At 37.8% G+C, this 24,536-nt stretch overlaps 1 protein-coding gene across 3 annotated transcripts in view; it reads right to left on the bottom strand.

Moving 5' to 3' along the window:
* Nucleotides 1-24,536, bottom strand: part of RECK (reversion inducing cysteine rich protein with kazal motifs) — a 71,776-nt gene that overhangs the window by 40,238 nt on the left and 7,002 nt on the right. For all 3 annotated transcript variants that reach the window (XM_065878761.1, XM_065878763.1, XM_065878762.1), the window contains exons 2-7: nt 21,669-21,727; nt 20,425-20,499; nt 19,467-19,503; nt 16,829-16,914; nt 15,213-15,260; nt 1,318-1,351 (exon numbers count right to left, since the gene is read on the bottom strand). In XM_065878761.1, coding sequence (XP_065734833.1) covers nt 1,318-1,351; nt 15,213-15,260; nt 16,829-16,914; nt 19,467-19,503; nt 20,425-20,499; nt 21,669-21,727 — 339 coding nt within the window. The remainder of the gene's footprint in view (nt 1-1,317; nt 1,352-15,212; nt 15,261-16,828; nt 16,915-19,466; nt 19,504-20,424; nt 20,500-21,668; nt 21,728-24,536) is intronic.

Here is a 24,536-nt window from a genome sequence, read left to right as displayed (position 1 = left end):
CTGTGGGAGGCTGAAGGGAGCCAAAAGGGTAGAGGTATGGCTGGAAAAGGTTAAGAAAATGGCAGGTAGGAAACCTCTGATAATAATTAGGGATGGTTATAGAGGAACCAGAATCAGGTTTCTGGTGGATACCACAGACCAAGGAATGAGCAGGGAACTCAGGTGACTTCCAGAAATAATGATAATGATAAAATCATATACAAATGAACTAAAGTAGGACTACACTGATAGCAAGACAAGCTTCTTTCCTGGACAAGGAAACTGTTTCATACCTATTGTGCCAGCTAAGTTTCTGATTTGAAATTACTAACAAACTTACATTGTTCATTGCTGAATTGTTCATTTTAATCACAAAGAACAATCATTAATGGCTACATTTATCATTGTCAACCTCAATGAAGCTAAAACTGGGGGCAGGGGTGAGGGATGCTGAGGACAGAGGAGACAAGTGAGAATAGGACAAAGATGCCTGTCTTCTGATGCCCCAATTCGGCTGGCTTCCTCACAGCGTGGGAGGATAAAGGATTATGTGCTAAACACTATCTGGAAAATCTTGAACTAAACCCCAGTTAGAAAGAGTAGAAGATAAAGTACAGACAGCTAATGTTTCTTATACTTTAATACACCCCACTGCCAAGCTCACCTAACAACTCTTTACTCCTCACACGTGTTTCCCCATCTCCAACTGCTCTCGCTGTTCCCTTCAGCTGGAATTCCCTTCCTCCAATCTCTACTGCTCACATCATGTCCATCCTTCAAGGCCCAGTTCAGCTACCAACTCCATGAAGTCACCTCTAAGCGCCCCTGCAAGATGTGATCCCTCCTTCCTCTGAACTCCCGTGGCACCTTATCAGTAACTCTATCCCATACCCACCATGTCCCAGAGTTGTGTACAGGTTGTGTCCCCCACAGGTGTGCATCTGCCCTGCACAGAGCAAGTAGTCAGTGAATATCTGCTGAATGAACTGAGAGGCAGCCCTCAGCTAGTGCTGCAATTATATTACGTTATATTACGTGGGAGTGTTCAACTTCTGTTTATCCAAGTGGGGCATGATCTTCCTCTAAAACACCCAGCACTGATATCTGCTTTGTACATCTGTAATTAGGACATGGGAATTGTTAGAATTCATGAATGGCCCAAACACTCCAGAGGAAAGAGCCTATCAGAATCTTGCTGTGCACATTCCTTCAGACGGTTTAGTAACAGCCTAAGTTATAATGTCAGAGTTTTGGCAATATTTATAACAGCTAAATCATATTCTGTAAACCATGTTTTTCTCTTTGGATTGCTTGCATAACCATCAACAATATACTTACTTTCATTTCTGCTAATGCAACTGAAAAGAGCATTCTGTAAATTAAAGGAAAAAAAACAGAAATTAACAACCACATAGAATTTCTAATTTTATTCCACTTTTATAGTTATATGGAAATCAGGATATCAAACTATTTAATCCTTCTCTAAATCCAAGATTAAAAACAAAGAAACTATGATATAGCATTCTGGTGAAAAGAGAAACCATCTTCTAATACATTTGGGGGATCAAGATTATCACCCAAGCCATAAGCTGACCACATTATAGCAAACCAAGTTTATGTAAAGCTGTACCAATGTGTGTATGTGGGGAAAGTACAATGTAGTAATCTCAATTGTTTCTTGTAGAACATAAAAAAGCTTTCAGAAAATAATATAATAAAGGTTATTTAGGGAAATACGTATTTCATATAACCACTGCATTTTAGAGTTGAAAGGACCTTGGAGATCACCTCTAATTGTTCTCAAACCTGGCCATGCACTAGAACACCTGGGCTTCCTAGGCCTTACCCTAGACTACAGAATTGGAATTTGGGAATGAAGCACAGAAATCTAAATTTAAAACAAGGCCTCAAAGATGATTCTTATGCAGCCATCCTGGGGCCAGAGTTGGGGAATCTCTCTACCATATTACAGATAAAGAAACCATTTCCTTAGCAGGGGAGAGACTGCCCCAGGTCACAGAGCAAGTCAAAAGTAGAATCTGAGACTAGAATTAATGTTTTTAGATCTCTTAGATCACTATTCGGAAAATATCACACTGTGTTAAAGTCACTGTAAGGAAAATAAACAAAACAAGACAAACAAAAACGTCCTTGTACAATGCTATTTGGATAATCAGGGCTTGTAGACTATGATTAATATCACACTTGGAAGAGAATAAATTCTTAAAAGAATATGGGCATAAATAAAAGGTAGATGGAAAACAAGTACACCCTTATTAATGAATAGAGATGATTTTGGCTTTTATTTGCAACTAACTTCCAAGCTGGCTACGTGATCTAGACTTATTAAAGGATCAGCTTTACTGACACTTAAAACCTAGCTTCAAGGATCCATCTACGTAGTTGTGTAAAGCTGTACTGCATTTTCTCTACTAAATAATATTCTACTGTAGGAATAAACCACACTTGATTTATCCAAAGCAAAACAAAATACCCAGGACCCATAGATAAGGGCTAATGAATTCACCCAGTATGAATTCTTTCTGTTAGAGATCTCATCAAATAATATAAAATAGTGAAAAGTAAATATTCTTGGTATTCTTTAATAGTGGTCTTTTTTATATTTCTCTTCATCCATGTTTCTTTGTTTTAGTTTGACTTTTCAGCTACCCATTATAGGTAGCCCTCTATTTTGGTTCAATGGTTTCAGGAACACTTTCAATAAAATGATCTAAATCAATATTAAAAAGTCATCTGCTACCATGACTTCCTTGGTGGTCCAATGGTTAAGACTCCAAGCTCCCAATGCAGGGGGTCCGGGTTCGATCACTGGTCAGGGAACTAGATCCCGCATGACGCAACTAAAAGAGCCCTCATGCTGCAAGCAACTGAAGATCCCACACGTGGCAACTAAGACCTGGTGCAGCCAAAAAAAAAAAAAGTCATCTGCTACCGACTTTCCAGCCCCTCTTAACTGGGTAAATAAAATTCTCATTGCCCTTCTCTTTTCTTTTTTTTGTTTGCTTTGCCTTTTTTGGCTGAGCTGAGAGGCTTGTGGGATTCTAGTTTCCTGGTGGAACCAGGGCCCTCAGCAGTGAAAGCACGGAGTCTTAACCGCTGGACCGCCAGGGAATTCCCTGCCATTCTCTTTCTAATATGCTGGTTGTTCCTCTTGTTCCTCTTGGTTCCTCTTGGTTTTGGCTTTTTTGGCCTTGTTCCTAAAGAAGTATGTTTATTATCTTGGTGGCCGTCCTGGGTTACATGGCCTGATTTCCATTTTTGTTATTCTTCCAGTTACTCTTAAAGTCTCTAGAGCTGTGGTTTTCAAGTGGAGGTAATCTTGCTTCCCAGGGGGCATATGGCAATGTCTGGAGACATTCTTGCTTGTCATAACACGGGGAGGTTGGGGTGTTCTACTGAACTGACATCTAGTAGGTAGAGGAGTCTAGAGATGCTGTTAAACATCCTACAATGCATAAGACAGCTCCCCTACAACAAAGGATTATCCGGCCCCAAATGTCAATAGTGTCAAGGTTGAGAAATTCTGCTCTAGAAACTTACAAATTTGTTCAAGCTTGATTTTTTTTTTAATTTGATCTTAAAAATAAAAGAAATATCACTCTGGGTCAGCCTTGTGGATCACTTAGCTTCAGAGAGAGGTACTAAAGGACACAAAATCTGAAAAATGTCAGAGATCAGCTAATCCAACTCATTTGACAGAAGCCAGAGTCTGAGGCCTAGAAAGGAGAACTACTTATGGACCCTAGCTTTCACCCACAAATGGGTTGGCAAACTATGGCACCCAGGCCAAATCTTGCTCGCTGCCTGTTTTTGTAAGTAAAGTTTTATTGGAACACAGTCACACCCATTCATTTACATATTGTATATGGTTACCTCACACTATAATAGGAGAGTTGAGTGGACAGTAAGCCTAAACTGGCTGGTAAGCCTAAAATATTTGCTTTCTGACCCTTCACAGAAAAAGTTTGCTAACCGCTGATATAGAAGGGCTCAGCTGTCTCTCTTGATGTCACATCCAGAGCTCAGAGATGTTCCCTAAGCATTTCTCGCTTCCCTTAATGTTCACTGATAGACCTTGCATGCATAGCATTACTCTAACTTGTTGAACTAAAAACTTTTATATTTCCACATGACAGCACCTCTAGTGTTAATACCATTTTTACATCTCTTTCTTTATCTTTACCAGTTTTAAGGTTTCAAAGTATGGTCCTTATAGGGAATAGACTGGCGGTTGCCAAGGGGGAGGTGGGTGGGAGAGCGTTGGATTGGGAGTTTGGGGTTGCATGGTATATATACCATGCAAACTGGTATATACAGAATTGATAAACAACAAGGTTCTATTGTATAGCACACGGAACTATATTCAATATCCTGTGATAAACCATATTGGAAAAGAATGTATATATATGTATAACTGAGTCACTTTGCTTACAGCAGTAACACAACATTGTAATTCAACTATACTTCAGTAAAAAATGAAATTAAATTTAAAAAAGAATGGTCCTTCACTCAAGTATACTGGTATTTGATGAATTCATCAATTCTCTGTTGCTTACTTTTCACGCATCATGATTTTATCATATCCCCCTCTTTGATAAAAGATTCTTAACCTTAGGTAACTCTACCTAAGGTATAAACTATAGGTAACTCTACCTTTTCACTGCTAAAACTACTGCTGACTAGTTTGACAGGGCTTAAGACACACATGAGTTACAGCTCTGGCTGACAGTTTCTTCATTTCTTAAGATGGTCCATCAGGGTCTTAGCTAGTCAATTCTTAAGTCTTTCAAATGTCTGATCGCCATCTAGTGGCAAAAGTGGGCAGTAACTGAGGGTTTATACTCAGTTGGGTTTATACCAAGCCTCTTTTTTTTTTCCTGTTGCAGAGCACAGGCTCCAGACGCACAGGCTCAGCGGCCATGGCTCACGGGCCCAGCCGCTCCGCGGCATGTGGGATCTTCCTGGACCGGGGCACGAACCCGTGTCCCCTGCATCTGCAGGTGGACTCTCAACCACTGCGCCACCAGAGAAGCCCCCAAGCCTCTTTTGATCTTCTGCCACCAATATTAATACTCAATGTGACTCCATATAGCAGCTCCCTCACCCCACTCATCTTACTCTATAAATCAAAATTACAGTGTAACTGAGGTTAGGATCTACAAAAACCTCAGAGACCCAAAGAACATGTCAGTATGTAAGCGTTGACAGCAAGAGACCTTCAAGTCCCAAAGCCTTCACTATACAGCTGGATAGAGATGTACACAGTAAGCAAAGGGCAAAGGTGGGGCTAGAACCCAGATTGCTCTGCCAGTGCTCTCCCATGACACTATCCTGTGAGCAGACTTTGGATTATTATTCTGAATGAGGCCAATGCAAGGTTGAATTTATGTCCATAGAGTAACCTATTTTAAGTCTATTTTTTAAATCAACATCTTAAATTGTGAAAAAAATCATTTGCTTGAAGTATTATTATTTCCCTTAAAAAATTTTGATCATGAAATCTTTCCTCAGGCAGCTGCTTTCATTAGCCAGTTCCCTGCCCTACCTAAAATGGTTTTTGAGAACTGCAGTAAGCCCTCCCACCTGTGGGCACACCTAGCAGAAAAACTAAGATACAGAGTGAAATCAAAGTCAAGGGAACCCTATGTGATCCTTTATGCCACACTGACCTTCCTTCTGGGGGGAAGAGCCATTGGGGTCCATCTGCGAGGTAGACTCTGCGGCTCTAAACTCTTGCTCAGAACTTGGCTCTGCAGATTTATTTTCTGACCTGGTCACTCACTTTTCTACTTCAGTGACCCCTTCTGGCATTTCTCCATTTGTCCACTTGTCTCAATACTTTCTCTGTCCACTGCCCTTCTACTACTACTGGTCCCTCCAGCTTCCCTTTCTCACCAATGATGAGGATGATGAAAATGAAACAAACATTTCACATGAATCTTATTAAAAACAAACAAAACCAGGTTTGAATCTTGGATATTTTAGTCACTTCTGGACAAAGACCCAAAAGAGTACATTCTATGAACTGTTATTAATGTTTCCTATTCCCAAGGCTACTAGTTAAAAGGGGCTGCTTTGTTCCTAAGGTCTCAATAAATAAAATCTGTTTGCTTTTCACAGATGGACTGAGAGTTCTCCCGGTTTGAAGTTTTGCATGAAGAATCTAGCTTATTAAATGCTAAGTTGGGGCTTCCCTGGTGGCGCAGTGGTTGGGAGTCTGCCTGCCGATGCAGGGTACATGGGTCCATGCCCCGGTCTGGGAAGATCCCACGTGCCGCGGAGCGGCTGGGCCCGTGAGGCCTTGACCTTTTTTTTTTCTTTTTTTGGCCACGCTGTGCAGCTTGCAGGATCTTAGTTCCCCGACCAGGGATTGAACCCAGGTCATGGCAGTGAAAGCACCGAGTCCTAACCACTGGACCACCAGGGAATTCCCCAATAACTGACCTTTAAAAACATGTTTTTTAAACCTCCACAAGGTATTTTCTCCTTGTTGTGGACACCATGGCTTTTTAGTAAAAAAAAAATCTAAGTGACTAGAATATGTAAAGGAGTTTAATAGGACATGGATATCACTAAACAAATGACTCTTCAGCCTCCCAAATAATAAATGTCATTTCAATAGTGGGATAAAAATGAAACCCAAAACTGAGATAAGATTAATAGGTCCAGACTGCTCAGAGAAGTTTGCTCATTATCACCCAGAGCATCCAACCAGCTGGAAGCAAATTCACTGGCAAATAATACCTGCAGAGTAACATAAGGTCTAGAATACAGTTTACACAGAGTATGTGTTTGTGGCAAATGGACTGCAGCAATGGCCCCAATTTTTTACATTTCCACACTAACTCTGGACTTAGTCATGTGATTTGCTTTAGTTAAGTGGACAGTAGCAAGCATGAGGTAAGTAGAGACATGCACATATACTTGCATGTTTCCACTTCTTTTCTTGGGCCCCTGCCACCACCATGGGAACCTGCCTGAGCTAGCCTGCTAGAAGGCTGGGAGAGACACATAGAGGAGAGCTGAGCTGACTTAGCCAAGGGCATCCTAAACCAGCCAGACCCTGGCTGACTTGCCAGCTGACTGCAGATGCACAAGTGAGCCCAGCCAGAAGCAGCTAGGCCTGCTAAATGCACCAGAAATAATAAATTATTATTAAATAATAATAATTCTAGGCTATGGAGTTTTGGGATGGTTTGCTACACAATATTGTGATTACAGATACAGTATTCAGTGCTTTCTCTGCTCATTCAAAGAATGCCTGATTCATAGACATTTACACAGGGTTTTCACATAAAACTGCTATTTACTCTGAAACAAAGAAACTTGTGTACTGTCCAGAGTGGGAAAACTTTCTATTAAAAAATTCTATCTATAAAAATACTAACTGTAGCACCTATTTACAGGCAACAAATTTTTGTTCATCTTTTAAGTCTTACCTGCTCTGTGAAGACTTCCCCATTACCCTGGGAAGGGTTTTTTCCTTCAGGCTTCAACGTGTCTTGCACAGACTTCTAGCAACGTACTTGTCTCACTGTATTGTAACGGACTATTTGAATTTCTCTCTTCCCATGGACTAGGCTATGAACTTCTTACAGACAGTGGCTAAATCCTTCCATCTTTGTACTCTGAGAACAGTGCCTGATACATATTAAGTGTATCAACTCAATGAATGTTGAAGGAAGGAATGAATGAATGACATGCATGCAAAGACAACTGAGACAATGGACTCTGTCCTAGCAACTCAAGACTTTAGCATTAAAAAGTGACTTGAAAACAAAGACTTACACTATATGGTGACCAATGCTATAATAAAGCATGTCAAGTGTTTATAAATAGCAACTAATTTTGTGTGTGTGACGGTAGAGGGCTGAGCAGGAAAGGTTTTAAAGAGGAACCATCTAAGCCAGAATTTCAGTAGGGGTTATGGCACGCTGGGGTGGGGTGGGGGTGAAGGGGAGTTCTTATTTGTAATATTTGCTGATATGTGTGGTATAAATACCCCCATTACAGCTGCCTTTCAAGTTAAAAGCTGGCTTGCCAAATTCCTGAATATTTAACAACCAGTTCTCCCTAGCTGGTAGGAGCTGGCTCCAGCCTACTAATGGATGGGGATGATAGGATGGATTCAGGGAACAGGAATTCCAGGAGGGCAACAGGTGGTACAACTACAACTAACAAATACAACACATGGTAATCTGGGAAGTTATAAGCAGTAAGCTGCTGAAGCATCAAGGAGGGAAGAGTCAGGGGCTAGGTCAAGAAAAGCTTAAGTATACCAGGCTGAGGAACATGAACTCTATCTTACAGGTGAGCCACTGAAGAGTTTCAAGGAAGGGAGTGATATGACCATATTTGGTCTTTAAAGAGGTCACCCTAGGAGAAGTGGAGATAGTAAATAAGAGGAGAAATTATAGACAGGAAAGCTAGTTGGGCGGCTATTGTAGTTGTCCCCCAAAGTGGTATAAAGGCCTGACGTAGGCAGTAACTGAGGATCTGGAAAGGAGACCAATTTAAGACATATTTCAGAGGCAAATCTTTCGAGCTTAATAGCCAGTTTTTTTATTTTTTGTTTTGTTTTGTTTTGTGGGAGGTGGTGAGAAAGAAGAAAGAGTAGACAACACCTCTTAGGCTTTTAGTTTATGTGTCTGGGAGGACTGTACTTAAACAACCAAGCAAGAAATGCAAGAAAAATGATAAGTTTTTGTTTGGGGATGTGTGTATGTGTGGTGTTGTGTAGCAGTAGGGTGGAGGGAAGAAGAGGTAGGGAAGGTTAACAGTCAGTTTGGCTGATGTGAAATGTCAGTTGAACATCAAAAGAACACATATCCAGCAGTGATTCAGGAGAAAAAGAGGTTAGCAAAGAAGATTCTGGAGTTGTCATCATATTGGGGCAATTAAAGCTATGGGAGTAGATGAGATTGCCTAGGGAGAAAAACCTGGCCATTTGGATCAGACCAGGTAACAATCTAATCAGACTTGATCAGATTTCCCTTTTGGGATGATCTCATTCAGGTGACTTATAAGAAGAATGGACTGCAGAGGAAATACACTAGCTCAAGGAGACTAAATGGGAGCTGTTCCCTTCCCCAGTACAAAATATGACAGAACAAAACAACATACAAATGGAACGTAATCAAGGTTTTATACTATCTCAAGCCAGTACTGCAGGACCTAATAGGTTTCGCTCTTTTTGGAGCTCATCAGCTGCAGGTAACGGCTCAAATCTAGTCTGATACAGCATACCTGTATAGCATTTTACCATTTACAAAGCCTCCCATTCACAGTCTTCTACTTACCATATTCTGACAATTCTTGGAGTTTCCTTGGTACTAAAAGAAGCTTTACATTTAGGTGCTGAAGGCTCTGCTGAGGCAAAGTACCACATGATTCTTTTTGCTAAAATCCCCAAGCCAACTGTCCAAAGCCCAGGCTGTCATCTGCCACGTAAGAAGGTCTACTCTATTCCTGGAACTACTGCAGCACAGATCCAATCATACCTAGGCACAGAAGGCCTCTAGCTGTCCAGAGAATCCTGCTGGTCCTACATCCCTGCCCTCCTAGGTCTAAATTTTTAGGGCTATTTTTTCATCCCTTTTCCTTTATGCTTCTGGTAGTAAATCTAGAATCAAGGTTAATTTGAGAGAAAAGGAACAAAATAAAATTAAAACATAGAAATCTTTAAAACAGAACATTTTATTGCGACATTTCCTGAGGATACACTGGACAGCCCATACAGACATACATAAATATGCACCAAACACTGGCATCCACGAGTACCACAAAGTGTGTGGTAAGTTACCATTTGTGTACAGAAGGGTAGAAGAGGACTATATATACATATTTACTTTTATGTGCATAAAATATCTCTGGTGACCTTAGGAACTGGGTGGCTGTGGTATAGAGGTAGGAAAGAGACTTTTTATTGTACACTGTTTTGAATTTTGAACATGTGAATATTCAAAAAATAAAATTTAACACATACCTGCACTCTTCTCTTATGCATTTAGCTGTGTGTTGATAGGATAGTGCTGACACAACTGAGCCTGGCACTCACAAGGCTGACCATCTTTGTTTTTGTGGTTCTTAGAGCCTTTTTAATATCCTCAGAGTCTTAATTTTATCTCAGCATTCTCAGAGAACCAGAGCCCCAAGACAGAACATTATTTTAGTTTTATTTAGCAACAGTTTAGTTTAAAACTTAAATGGATTAAGCTTAAAAAAAAAAAAAAAGCAAAGCCTAACAAAAATATCTCCTACTGACTTTCCTTCAGTTTCTCAACTTCCTTAATGAAATAACATCAAATAACTGGACTGAAGAAAGCTAGGAAGAAAGGAGAGAATTGAAAATCACATTTCTGAAAACAATATAAAGAAAAGCATAGAGAAGGATCTGTGAAAGAAGGAATAAAAAAGTAAAAGCACAAAAGTCTGAGGACAAATTTGCAACACTGTATTTCAGTGGCTCGTGCAGCAAATGGAAAGGTATATATATTTATGGCCATTATGTTAGAGAACGGCAGGTAAGGTGTGACATAAAGGTATGAAATGGGTTTATGAACCTGAAACTAAAATTTGTCTCATCATGTTACAGACACTGCCAGGTCTCTGGAAATACACCAGCCTCATATCATCTTGATGTTTATTCTGACATTCAAGAAAATCACTATCAACAACCAATTTTTGTTTTTAACCACCGTCTTGGTGGCTAGAAGAAAATGTTTTCAGCCAGCTATAGACAAAGACTATGCAAAAAGTATTACACTAGATGTCTCACACCTCATGGAAAACATGATTAAGTTTTTACTTTAGTCCTAATTAGCCAATTTGCCCTAGTATGGCTAAACTAGTATGGCTCTAGTTTATATCCAGCATTTGTTCTGATTGTTGGTGCCGGTCATTCCAGTTGTTTAATATTTTAAATATTATCCCTGGTCTAGTATCATACATCCATGAGTGCATGTGGCCTGATAAATACGTCTAGATGGGCCAAGACCAAGCCTGTGAAAACGCATGGCTAACCTAGAACCAGCATGCCCATGATACTTGAACACATCTGTGATGGAGTTATCAAGCCACTGGTTGATTTTGATAGCTCTAACCAAATGTGTGTGATTCTGAAAGAAGTATTCTCAATTTCTGAAGGAAGTACTCTTTCACAGGTATGAGTCAGAATAAGAGAACTGCAAAGATGGGAGAACAGCCAAATCTCTTGTCCATTGCAGAAATCCCCTCCACAATGTATTTATCCAGTAAATCTTTGAACACTTTCACTAATAAGAATTTCTCTTTTTCTTGGAATATCTCAATCTAATATTCTCATTGAATGTCAGATCAGTACATGGCTCCTTCTCTTTCCATTCCCTAAAAATGATTTTCAAAATCAGCTTTCTATTTTTTCTATATTTTTTCTTTCATAAAGCTTTCTTTCACTTTCAACATTCAAGGGTTACTTCATGGTTGACTTTGGGCATGATCTCTCCTCATCTTTAGTCTGGTATTCCTAACTACCTCTGAGATACGGTTTTTACACTTAAAAAGACCTAACAATATACTTCAATTTCTTTAAAATCCCTTCCCAATGTATATGCTATCTTTGCTGTGTATTTTCTCTCTTTTTTTTAAACTCAATAATAAATTATTACTGTTTTATACAACCTGTGTGTTTTAACTTAGTCACTTTGTATTTTTATTGTTCTCATTTTCCTTTGCATCTCAAATAATTATAGATATTTTAGAACTTCCTTTAAAGAAGGATTTCTAGCAAGGGTCCAGTACTGGCAATTCTCTGTTTTTGTCGTATGGAAATACCTTAATTTTGCCTTCTTTCTTGAAAAATATTTTTGCTGGATATGATAGCTATTTTCTCTCAGAACAGTTTAGGTATCATTCCACTGTTCCTGGCTTCCTCTATTGCTACTGAAAAATCAGCTGTTGACCTCCTTTGAAGACAATGTCTTTTTTCCTGACTGCTTTTAAGACCTGTGGCTATGAGGTCTGTCTGTAACGTATGGATTTAAAAAAAAATCCTGCTGGAGATTTCTTGGGCTTCTTTAAACACTGCCTCTGTCCCATATTCTTTCTTCTTCTTTGAGTATTCCAATTAGAATACTTCTTCTATTCTCCATGTTCCTTAAACTCTTTCAGCCTATCCTGCGCTGCTTTTCCATATAACTTCTTTAGTCCTATCTCCCAATTCACTAATTGTTTTTTATATTTCCCTGAACATCATCTCCTATATTCAATCCTTTACAACAAATCCTGAATGATGGACTCTACCTTCAAATCTCTGATTTATTCCCAAATACTCGATTTTATTGCTATCATGCTAATTGTGGGCCTTATTTGTTTTTAGCTAAGTTAGAGGAACTTGGGGGATCTAAAACTTAGCCTGCACATACCTAACACTTGAAGCTTTCTAAAATATTGGACTTTTATTTGTTATGTTGGTCTCCTATCACAGAATCTTTATCATCTCCCTCTACTAAATAATGAGCTGAGCCCCAAAATATCATTTTTCCAGGATCTGGTCCCACTTTGCCTATCCAAGCAGATTCTCAGCCCAAAATAGGCCTATCTTCTTTTTCACCCCCTAACTCAGTCATGTGCATTTTTGCTAACATGCTGTTGATCCAGTCTTCTGACCCAAATTATACCAATCCTTTCAGGCCTCTCTTTTGCAAAGTTTTCCCTGTTAACTCCCAACATGCTCAGTCTGCTTTCCAATTTCCTTGAGTTCTTGCACGTTCAGTACATATTTTAACTATCTTGACTCAGGTATAATTCTTTAGTATTTGAAGTTGAGCTATATGTAGCTTAACCATAATTCTAACCTAGATCTGACTTCAAAGTTTGTTTTCTTTCTTTTTTTAAGATAATTTTATTTTATTTATATATTTTTGGCCATGCTGTGCAGCTATGAGGGATCTTAGCTCCCCGACCAGGAAACGAACCCGTGCCCCCTGCAGTGGAAGCATGGAGTCCTAACCACTGGACCACCAGGGAATTCCCGAAAGTTTGTTTTCTTTCTAATATAATAAAACTGCCTCTCACTATTCAATAAATATTTGTTGATTTGCCTAAAAAGAAACCAGATACTATAAAACCAGACATAAAAATGCTTTACATTTCACTAGTTTATCTTAGCTTGGTTGGAACAAAACAATCTTAAATGGCATAAAAATTTTAAACTTTATTCATGTAAGTTTATTTCTCAGGAAATCCCCTCAAAGGGGATTCTGCTGCAGCTTATCAGTGAAGATAAACATTAGCTCCTTCAAATATAACCGCTCATTCTCTGAATCTCTAGTCAAACTGCACAACACCATCCTTCAGGGTAAATGTTAACCCCTAAAGTTGTAAGCCTAAAGGAATAGCTTACACATCTGGAAGTTCACTTCCAGGGACCACTCCAGTGTTAAGGAAAAGGTACCAAAGCCTAGTTTTATAAATTATTCTAATGTTGATAAGCAACTAATCCAGTTAAAATAGGTTGCACTACACCAATGTTACCCAATTCACTTTATAACAAATAGCCATTATGTCTAGACTAGACTTTAACAATTCAGTGAGAGTGACTGTTATTTGGGGCTTATAATGCAGAAACTTCTTTCTGTGTTAAAGTGCTCTTCTCTCTTTTTATTTCTAAATAACATAAAAAATCAAATTGAATCTTGAATTATCTTGAATAATTTGTACAGTTTTATATATATATAAAACACACATATATATATATAAAACACATGTATACTTTACATATATGTATTACATATATATTTTTTACGTTTATATATATGCAAAAGAACCTTCTTGGCATGTATATTTTTGGAAGATAGTTGCTTAATTCTAGGCCAAATAGGGGAGGATAGACTGGAAAAGGTAAACTACTCTTAGTATTTCTCTCATAGGACAGTGTTTATCTCTCTTACCTTTCCTGTCCCGTCCTTCATCAACACATACTGGCAGACTTCCTAGGGCAATGCAGAAATCCAGACAAGAGAAGGAAGCACACTAAAATAATGGAGGACAGGCTACAGGAGATGGACAGTGTCAGACATCATATGGGAGAAAAGAAGGAATTATCACAGTTAGCCACTTTGTTCAAGAGAAACTAAAACTAGTTATTTCAAAGGTAGAGAGATAAGAAAAAAAAGAAAGATCTTTTACTTCTTGGTAGAAAGGCTCTTTTCAATAAGAACAGAGAAGAGTTGCAGTTAATTTGGAAATTTGTCTTCAGAGAAACAGATATAACTTAGCAATAGTACAAAGGAACAAAGGATAAATAAGATTTTTCCAATTCCAAAATATTAATCGAGAGATATAATTACAGGCTTTGAGAAAAGAAAAAAATATCAGAACTATAATCTAGAAGCAGTTAAGAGAGTTGTTCTATCTTTCTTCTCCAAGAGAATACAGACTATTAAAAGCAATATGAATCTCAATGTTTATACATACAAATGATGAATGAGGCATATGTGCTTAAGTATGCTTTATTACACGGTCTTACACTATAAAAAATAATAATATTGTCATACTTAACAATGAAGTTCTAGGAACTGAACAAAGTAGTCCCAGTGAGGAGCTTTATCACATTAGGGACAATCTTTTGTACATATTTGCCTGGTGTGAAATACCTCCTGTACCTCTGCCCCTCCTCAACCTGTGTCCCCCCCACACCCAATCTAGATACCACAGTGCTTGAAACACCACCATTAGGAGACAAGAGTCCTTCAGATTCAATAGCCTTTGTAATTTGGTATGTACCTTTCCCCCCCAAATGTAAGATGCTAGGAAAGTCTGAAGCTACTCACACTAGCAATGTGACTTTGTTTCTTCCAATTAGAGGTAGTTGATAAAAGTGGATACCTGGATGGATCAAGGTATAGGAAAAGGGGCAAAAAAGGATATGGAACCTAAGAAAAACTATTTTACAACCTTGGATACAACCAGTTGCTTTATTATGAAAACATTAAAGGTTAAATCCTCTGTATATGTGATTTAGCATTTCTTTCAAATTAACGTTTAATTTCAACAAGTTAATTAAAATTATAACATTTCTAAAAAAGGTAAATGACATTTTTCTCAACGTCATATTTTCCATAAAGTAAAAGGCAATTTATTTAACGATGAATTCATTTTTAAAATTTGAGTGATTTTATCAATTCTGATAACATCTAATTAGTCTATCCAAATTTGTTAAATAAAATGCATACCTCATATTCTTTTCTGCAAACTCTGGAAATATCATTTTTTGAAGATGCCTAAAAAATAACAAATTTCTGCATTAATTTATTTAATCCACATTAAACAAACATTAGCTCCAGATATGCTAGAATTTCACTCTAACTTTTATGGCTTTAATCTCACATAATGACACAGTCCTTTTGTTATTTCAGAAACTAGATAACTTTGAAGGAAATGTAAATCAGAGGACTTTTTTTTTAAGCTGAATTCCATTCTGTAGCAAATTTTCTTGTGAAGCTCTGAAGCTCTGCTGCAGTGAGTTTTCTTGTGAAGCTTTGCTAGGGCATTTATAGTTTTCTTTTTCTTTAACCCTTCATGTTTTAAGTTCCCATATGAGCCAAGATCCATATATAACAGAGGAGACAACTAAAGAGGGAAAAGCAATGCCAGGCAATTAATAAGTTATTTTTATGTAATTTTCTTAACAAGTTTATGTAGAAGATATTATTCCTTCTACAGATGAGGAAACTGACACACAGAAAAATAGAAAGTTATTTACTACATTTAAGTATACACTTTCTATAAAAAACAAGCCAAAACAAATCTGCTGAGGGGTGGCTGTTCTTCCACATGATGATAATCCTCATTTAGGGATGGAGTTCCAGAGCCATGGACTCTGGTTCCTTGTTCTATTTCCTCCTGTTCTATCACCTAGGCTCAGGCAATTCTGAATAGACCAGCTGATGAGGACAGGGAAAGCAAGAAGCAGAATGGACTGGCAACTATTCCGTGGCCCACTAGATGTACTATAGCTCAAATGCTCTACAACTCAGTTTCATCTCAATGCCTGGAGGAGAACAGCAGATAGCTAGGCTATGTGCTGCCCAAAGAGTGTGGCTCAGTGGTCTGTATGAAAGCGAAGGCATCACCATGTCTCATATACTCCTGTCTAGAGACCAGTCACTAGAAGGAGAAAATAAGAGAAGGCTTTCCAGTTTAGTTTTAGGGACACTTAAATTTCCCAGTTTTGCATACTCCCACCATTTGGAGTATGAGGAGCCAGGAGACCAGTTTTTCCACAGCACTCTGAGGAACCACTATGAAAATATACAGTGAAGAAGAGTTCAGGGGCCTAACCTGAATTGGACCTGAGATATATCAAATCAAAGAGAAGTCATAATTCACTGTAGGAGTCAGGCTCACCTTAGGGGCAGAGAAGGTATAAAAGAACATACTCAGAGTAAACCCATGATGAACGACAGAGGGAAGATGAAAGCAAAATAAGCCAACTGTGTCAACTGCTCTCATCCAAGCATGCCTGAAATTTACACGACCATTTGGAGTCATTCAGCATTGACTAAGCATGACCACAGGCAGAATACAAAAGGCCTTGATTCCTAACATATTCTTTCTTTGTGTGGCAGATAGAAGTTAAGAAAGAATAAGAGAAGGCTGAGGGTCTTACATGCAGCAGCCATAACTGAAAAGGCAGCATGTCTAAAAGGAAATGGTCCATGTAAGAAATGCTAAATTTGCAGCTTTTATGGGTCACCTCTCCAAAGATATGAGGTAGGCTAGGTCCAAGACACAGCCAAAACTGAAACTCTACTCCACGCTGCTTAAGAGCCTGATTGCCAAGTGTTACCTGCTTGCATGCCTGTCGACACTCCAAGGTAATAGCCAGTTCACAGCAGCCTAAGCCAACCCAGCCATCAGACTTCTTAAACACACCTTAAAAACAAAATGTTCAAATGTTTTGGTCATAAGTAGTGACAAACACAAATAGAGTGCCAAACTGGTTCATGGATACCACTACAAGTTAAAGCAGGTGTCCATAAGAAAGCTAGCTTAGATAGCAGGGTCTCAAAGTATGAAGCCCCTCCTCCCACCCTTACTCTCAATGCTATCAGTCTTCTCAGGGTCCCTCACAGCATAATTACCAGGTCCTTTGTTTTTTTCCCTCTTCTCCCTGCCCACCCTAAACTCTCTTTAGTTCATTCTCACTCTTAGGTAAACAGAATCTCTAGAGGACATACAGGCTAAGGAAAGCAATGAGAGGCTTTCTTCACCTTTGGACTATGAACCAGAAGAGGAAAGGATTCCAATTTAACTTAATAAGCCAACAAACAAAAAAGGGCATGAGTATTATTGTATTCCAACATTCAAAATGTTAAATACCTAGAATAGCATAAAACACATGATGCTGTTTAAAAACTGATACTTAGTAAACAGACAGGAACATCTCCTGTGAGCCATGACTGACTTTGATGGGTATACTTTATTGTGGGGCAAAATGACTATTCCGGCTCAATTTATGCATAGCTCTATTTCTCCAACCAAATTACAGTGATACCAAAAGGTGATAAAATTACAAAGTGTTCTAATGCAATTTTCAGATCCCTTTTTGCAATCATAAATGTCAATGAATAACTCCTAGGATAAAATTAGGAGATATAAGTAATAATTATGAAAAAAGAAAAGATTCACTTGTAGGAATGCTGCAAATTCCTTCTTATCTCTTTTAAGAAATGCTTTATGCTGCTTCCATATAATACATAGATCTGCAAATCCACATGTACATTAGATTATTATTTCCATTTTTTAAAAATGTCAGGGATTCAAGGCAATATGTAACATAGTTCTCAACAAGAAACTAAGACCTAATATAACAAATAGAAGTATTCTGCTAAAAAACAAACCAAACAAAAGCAAACAAATGGCCCATGGACAGACAAAGCTCTCAAAATATAATCATAAACCATCCCAATTGTTAAAACTGGCTAAAAATCCTGCATATCATAAGCTTCTATAACCCTACATGTTTTAATGGTATAAAGGGCAACAGACTCCCATCTAGTCCCATTGCCTAGTATAGTTAGTTTCCTCTCAATCTTTGCTGCTTGCTATTCAGAATCACTCATATTCTAGAAAGAATTTTGAATGGAATCAATGTAGGTCATAAACTCTGTGAACTTTTACACCATAATGCATTTTACTACTGTTTTCACATATCCAGTGCCTCTTAGAAAATATTATTCAACAAGCATTTACATTCACTGAACCCCTATTATGTACAAGGCACTCTATTAGGTATTTTGTGGGCTATGAGATAGATAAAATATATGATTTATCCCTTTATGGAGATTACAATTTGGTAGGAACAATACACACATATATATAATTGCAGACACTAGGGAGAGGGATAACTGGGAGAACAAGCAAGGACGTGGGCAATTCTAGGAAGCAAACAGTCCACTTTGTTTGAAATGAAAACTTCAAACAGTGTGAGAGCCTTCAGAATTCAGAGAAACATAAGATATAGTCCCTTTTTTTCAAGGCACTGGCTTTAACCAGGACTGGAAAATGAGCTTTAATCCTAGGAGACCATGAATGCCAGGCTAGGGAGTTTGGCCTTTATTCCGATGGAAGTGGATATCCCCAGAGGGATTTTTTTTGAAGGGGGTGGGGAGGACAGCTATGGTGTATTGAAACACCAGTTACAAGGTTATTGCAATAATCTACCCCAAAGGTGTAATCATAAAGGCTTGAACTAGGAATAGTGAGGATAGATGCAAGATTTTACAAGAAGAGTCAATGAGCTAAAAAGAAAAAGCTATCAGAGATAATGACTTGAGGGCTTCCAGTCTAGAGTGTCATTCACAAGAGGAAGCAGTTATAAGATGAGTTTGGTTTTGAATTGGCACTTCAGATGCCACCTGGATGCACAGATCCAGGTAAAGACGTGTAGAGGTCATGAACAATGACTTGGATTTGAAAGTTATCTTCCCAGAGCTGATTAGATAACAGTTCTGGGAAGGAATGTGGTTACCAGGGTGAATGTGGAGAGAGAAGGGAAGAGGACCACACACAGAAATAACTGTGGTAGTTATGGGGGGGATGGTGTGTGGGGGAGGTGGGGATAAGAGAGGACAAAGTCACAAGGCCAAGGTGAAGTCACAAGGAGGGAGTGGTCAATCATATCAAGTGTCACAGGGAAGTCAAAGAGAATAAGTACTGAGAAAAAGCCATAAGATCTAGGAACCAAGAGATCCTGGTGATCTTTCAAAGACCAGTTTCAATAGAATGGTAGAAGTGGAGATAAGAGTACCATTAAGGACTGAGTGAATGAGAATTAATTATACATTTGAAAATTTGGGTGCCTACAGGAAGGAGAGGATAGAAATTCAAGGGTAAACATTAGGTTACAGGAATATGACACATTTTACAATCACAAAATAAGTTTTAAAAAATAAAGCACTAAATGTTGCAGTTCTATTGCTTACCTGGCAAAGATGAATTCATACAACTCCAAATTTCAACCTAAAATTGTAATCACCAAAAGACTTTTATGTAGATAACCAGTTCCTAAATATGAAAATTTCTACAGAAATTATGTAGAGCTAATTTAATTATGTTTGTGTCTATACAATCAATGATCTAGAACTATATGAGTATCAACCAGCTATTCAGGGAAGAAAAAATAGAACTGAGATGTAAAAATGCTGCTTGCTGCTTTCCCATCTTTACATCTGAGAGTACTAAGGACAAATATGGTTACTCAGGATGCTTACTAGGATAACTGTTTCCAAGCACAGAGATAAAAGTGCCTGTTGAGTGACTAAAGAAAAATATGTCAGTCAGAACTGTTTGATCATCAACCTTCCCCCCCATTTAACCCAAGCTACCTTATCTAAGGAGGCTCCCTCATGCCAGCTCAGACTTTCTTAGCCTGGCTCATGAGTATCCCAAACGCTGAGGATGGCCCATGCATTAGAGGCATTTTAAGTTACATGCATGCAATACATTCAGACAGGCATGCAATGTATCTATAATATACCAGAAAATGGGAAGACAGAAGTAATGAGAAGTCACACATTTTCCCTTACCCCAAATCCAACTTTTTAAAAATCAAAATATATGTTAAGACTTAGTTATTATGGTTTTCATAAAATTGTCAAAATATGATAATAAGTAAAATTCCCAATTCCAGATAAACTATTATAATGAAATTTAAAGACTGGAATATGTCATATACCTACATCATAGGTATAAAATAAACAATGAAAAACAATATTCTATCTAGCAATTTGTGTGAAGATCTTTTTAAAGTACCTAGTTAAATCTAACATTTTACTTTGACCACAAACCCCAATCACACTGAAAAATTTGCTAAATCTAAAGTAACTCATTAGAGTGCTTCATTAGACAAAAGCTTCCATAGTTCAGTTAAATAAGACCTACCATTGTTTCAGGGCAATAATCTGGGGCTCGTTGCAACAGATGTTTTAGTCGGGATTCACTTTTTGAGGAGAATATCTATTTGACAAAAAAAAAAAAAGTTTTGTGGCATTTTTTCAGTAAGAAAATAGAGGAGGTAAACTTATCCTCTAGATTTATGAATTATCTAGAATATTTTCCAATTTCCCTTTATAAACGGAAAACCTTTGGAAAGATCTAAATTAAGGTGAGGTAATATTTCTTGAAAGGTTGGTTAGCTTGGCAAATAATCAACAAAGTCTAAATACGGCAAGTCTAATGATCAAAAATGGAGAAAAACAGCTGTTAACCTGTTAGGGTATAGGGGAGAAAAAAAAAAACAGAAAAGTAAGAAAAAACAATAAATTTATTCTAAACTGTCCTACAAACTGCTTTTAGTCAACTGACCACAATGAAAAATAGACTATGCCATACCCTTTAATATTGGTGAAGAACAACTTTGTGAATAGCACTGCAGCAAAAACTTCTCCACAGAATTCCATAAAATAGAGACAAAGCCATCTTTTAAATAAAGCTGCTGAGGGGTTGACAAGTTCACTCATCAGGCTAGTTGGCTCACTTCCAAATACAATTTTAATTAATGCAATTGTAATTTAATGTCTCTGTAAATTTAAATCATTACATATATTATTACCTGCAAATAGTCAAGATTGTAAAGTCTATGAATGCTAACGACAATGAAAAAGGATTTATCTCCAGTTAGTTTTTCTTTCTCTCTTTTTTTTTTTTTTGCGATACACGGGCCTCTCACTGTTGTGGCCTCTCCCGTTGCGGAGCACAGGCTCCGGACGCGCAGGCTCAGCAGCCATGGCTCACAGGCCCAGCCGCTTCGCGGCATGTGGGATCTTCCCGGACCGGGGCATGAACCTGTGTCCCCTGCATCGGCAGGTGGACTCTCAACCACTGCGCCACCAGGAAAGCCCAGCCTTTGTTTTTATAACACTGATATCTCTGAAGGGTACAGGCAGTTGTTTTGAGGAATATCCCTCAATCTGGGTTTGCCCTATTGTTTCCTCATGATTCTGGTTATGTATTTTGGGCAAGAATCCTACTTAAGATACTGTGCTCCATCATGTCAGCAGACACACGTTAATTTGTTCCATTATTGGTGATGTGAATTCTGAACACTTGTTTTAAGTGCTGCCCAGCAGATTTCTCCAAAACAATTATACTAAATAATATCTTCTACAATTATTATGTAAGCTTACCTGCTCACATACATCACGGCACATTTGGTTATCCTTTGAGTGATTACAACACAGTGCACCTAGGGAGAAAAAATAAACACCTGATGTTGCCTATTGTTAAATAAACATGATGATTAAGCTAAGCCAGATGGTTACACAAACCATTTATTCAACAATTATTACTATTACTATCCATTTTAACTCAACAAACCTTTGCTGAGTACCTATTTCAAGTCAAGGATGGTGCTGTGTTGGAGAACATGGTTTTTGCCTTCAAGAAGCTTACAACCTAATAGGGGAGACTGTCATTTAGTAATAGCAGTTACTAGGTACTGTGTACTTTCTACATGCCAGAATTTTACTGCTTGCTTTATGTATTATCTCATTCAACCCTCACTATTACCCTATGGGCTATATTCTATTATTATACCTATAATGTAAGGTTAAATGATAAAAAGAGTGAATTTTGTTTTGGACATGTTACATGTAAGCCTCCATTATCTCAGTGAAGTAGAGATTAGGTCTGAAAACAAAAAGGATTGAGATGGTGTTGGGTTTGAGGTGAGGTTGTAGAGGTCTGGAACAGCCATCGTAGAGAATAAAGAAGGCAACTATAAATGTTTCTCAAACTTCTGTTCTATGAAACACTGTTTCATGAATTGTTAATATCTATCCCTCAAGAGAAAATGTTTCATGTTCAAATAAATTGGGAAACAAAGGATTAAAAAATTAAAGAGAATTCTTTTCTGTAGGGTTTTATGAAGGCTTTAATATGTTAATATGCATCATTAATCTCCTAAAAAGGGATCTAAGTAGACAGATTTCTCAGAGCACAGAATACTTTTTTTCATGCCACGTATTAACATTTCAGAATGCCAATTTGAGAAATATCAGAGAAAAGGAAACATTTGCCAAGCAGCATTATGGGCCCAGAGAAATTAATAAATTGGTGATAGAGATAATCAGCAGGGGCATGTTACTATTCTAGAGTGATGCTGACTGGAAAAAAAAGATACTACACTGATCAGTGCCTGTTTAGACTGCTAAGTCAAAAGAGACAAGGGCATAAAAATATTATATTTCAGGCAGCTAGATCAATACAATGGTTTTATATATATATATATGCAACATAATCTCTTTAAATGAAATCTATATAATTTCAGTATACGTGAAAGCAGAGCTTTTTTGATTGAAGGTAGGATTAGTATTGGGGAGAAATGAATGAATAAAAAAGGTCCTCTTTAGCTCTTACCAACTCCTTTAAGTTCAAAACCAATCACTGTTAATCCATAAAACAATGACAGGGTATATGATATTACTGTGATATATAGTGATATTATAGTGATATTATATCACTATAGTTTAGTTTCATAAAAGACTATTGTGGGGCTGGCTTTCTAATACTATGTGGGAAAAGCTGTCTTAAAGTTCTAAACATTTGACTTTAAAATTCTGAAAAACATATAGAAATTCCATTAAGTTTCAGAAATTTAAAAAATTCCTTGTTTATAGGCTGTAGTTGCTTTCTTAGAAGCTACTAACTCAAGGGAGGGCCCAGTCACTCATGAGACTTTCTCACAACACCCCTTCTCCCCTGCCATGCCACGCCATGCCACACCATGCCGACCCCCTCTTCTAAGATTCTGTTATGCCCCCAGCCTCATTAGAATGGAGAAGACAGGCAGGAAAAAAAGGGGGGGAGTCTCCTGTGTGATACTGATGTGTTCTTTTGAAGTGCTCAAGTTGTTGCCACTTTCTACTATCCTCCAACAACAAAGGTCACAGGAGGGCAGAAAATCCAGCTGATCAAGAGCAAAGATAGCTCAGGATAACATATGGTCCCAATAAGCACAGGCTTAGCAAAAAGTAAACAGTCAGGCAGACAAGAGTCTGACTTGGGCCTAAGGATTTTTGGAAAAAAGTTTCTTGGAGCAAAGGTCTATTTAGAACAGAAACATAAAACATGTCATAATTAAAACTCCAATAACAATGAAAGGTTTTATTAAAAATATAAAGGCCTGTTTTTTTCCTATTTAATGGTGAAGGTCAAATTTATAGTGGAGTGACCACCAAAGTTAAAATTTTTAAATAATTCATTTTTTCATTAAGAAACCCCAAAATTTGGAAAATAAGAAGAAAAATGACCTAATATTCCTACTGTCCTGCCAGAACGTGTGTTGACATTTTGACATATTTCCTTCTAGTCTTTCCAAAAGCCTTCTGAAATTTCTGACAAAATGGGATTAAAGAGAGCAGCCTGAAGTCTTCTGGTAATAATGCCCTTCCCCCTCCCAACCAAGCATTCCTCTGTAATAGTACATTTCCTCCCTTGAGAGGACTGCCACCCTCCTAGAACAGGCTAGGGGACCTACACTCCATCACATTTTCCACACTTTATTTTTAACCTTAGTCATCGTTATATTAGTACACATTTTTATTTCTTTGAAACAACAAAAACTTACTAGAATCTTAAACACTGCATATTTTTTAAGAAATAAATATCTACAAATAGATATCAAGTCATATGCCTTCATTAAGAATGAGGGCAAAGGATTCAAACGCAATTAATGTGGCAATTAAAGGTCTCTGTCTTTTTTAGAGCTTTTAAAATGGATTAATTGGGTCACTGAACTATTAGAGTGCAAAAAAACTCTCCAAAGCCTAATGGTTTATACAAGAGAAGACATTGTGAATTCTAGAAATGTTTTGTTTTTATAATTTGATTCTAACCTAATTTCTAGTTCTTCAAGAATAGTTTAAAACTCTGGTTATTTTCATAAAATGGAACTGAGCAGATAAAGGTAAATTAGTTCAAAATAACACTTGATATTGACAGGATGAAAATAAATAGCACAGGTGTTATCCTTATTAGAGACATAAGGAAGAGCG

Source organism: Phocoena phocoena, chromosome 6, assembly GCF_963924675.1.
Source record: "Phocoena phocoena chromosome 6, mPhoPho1.1, whole genome shotgun sequence".
Classification (NCBI taxonomy): domain Eukaryota; kingdom Metazoa; phylum Chordata; class Mammalia; order Artiodactyla; family Phocoenidae; genus Phocoena; species Phocoena phocoena.
Note: the sequence above shows the minus strand (reverse complement) of the source record. Positions and strands in the feature narration are given on the sequence as shown.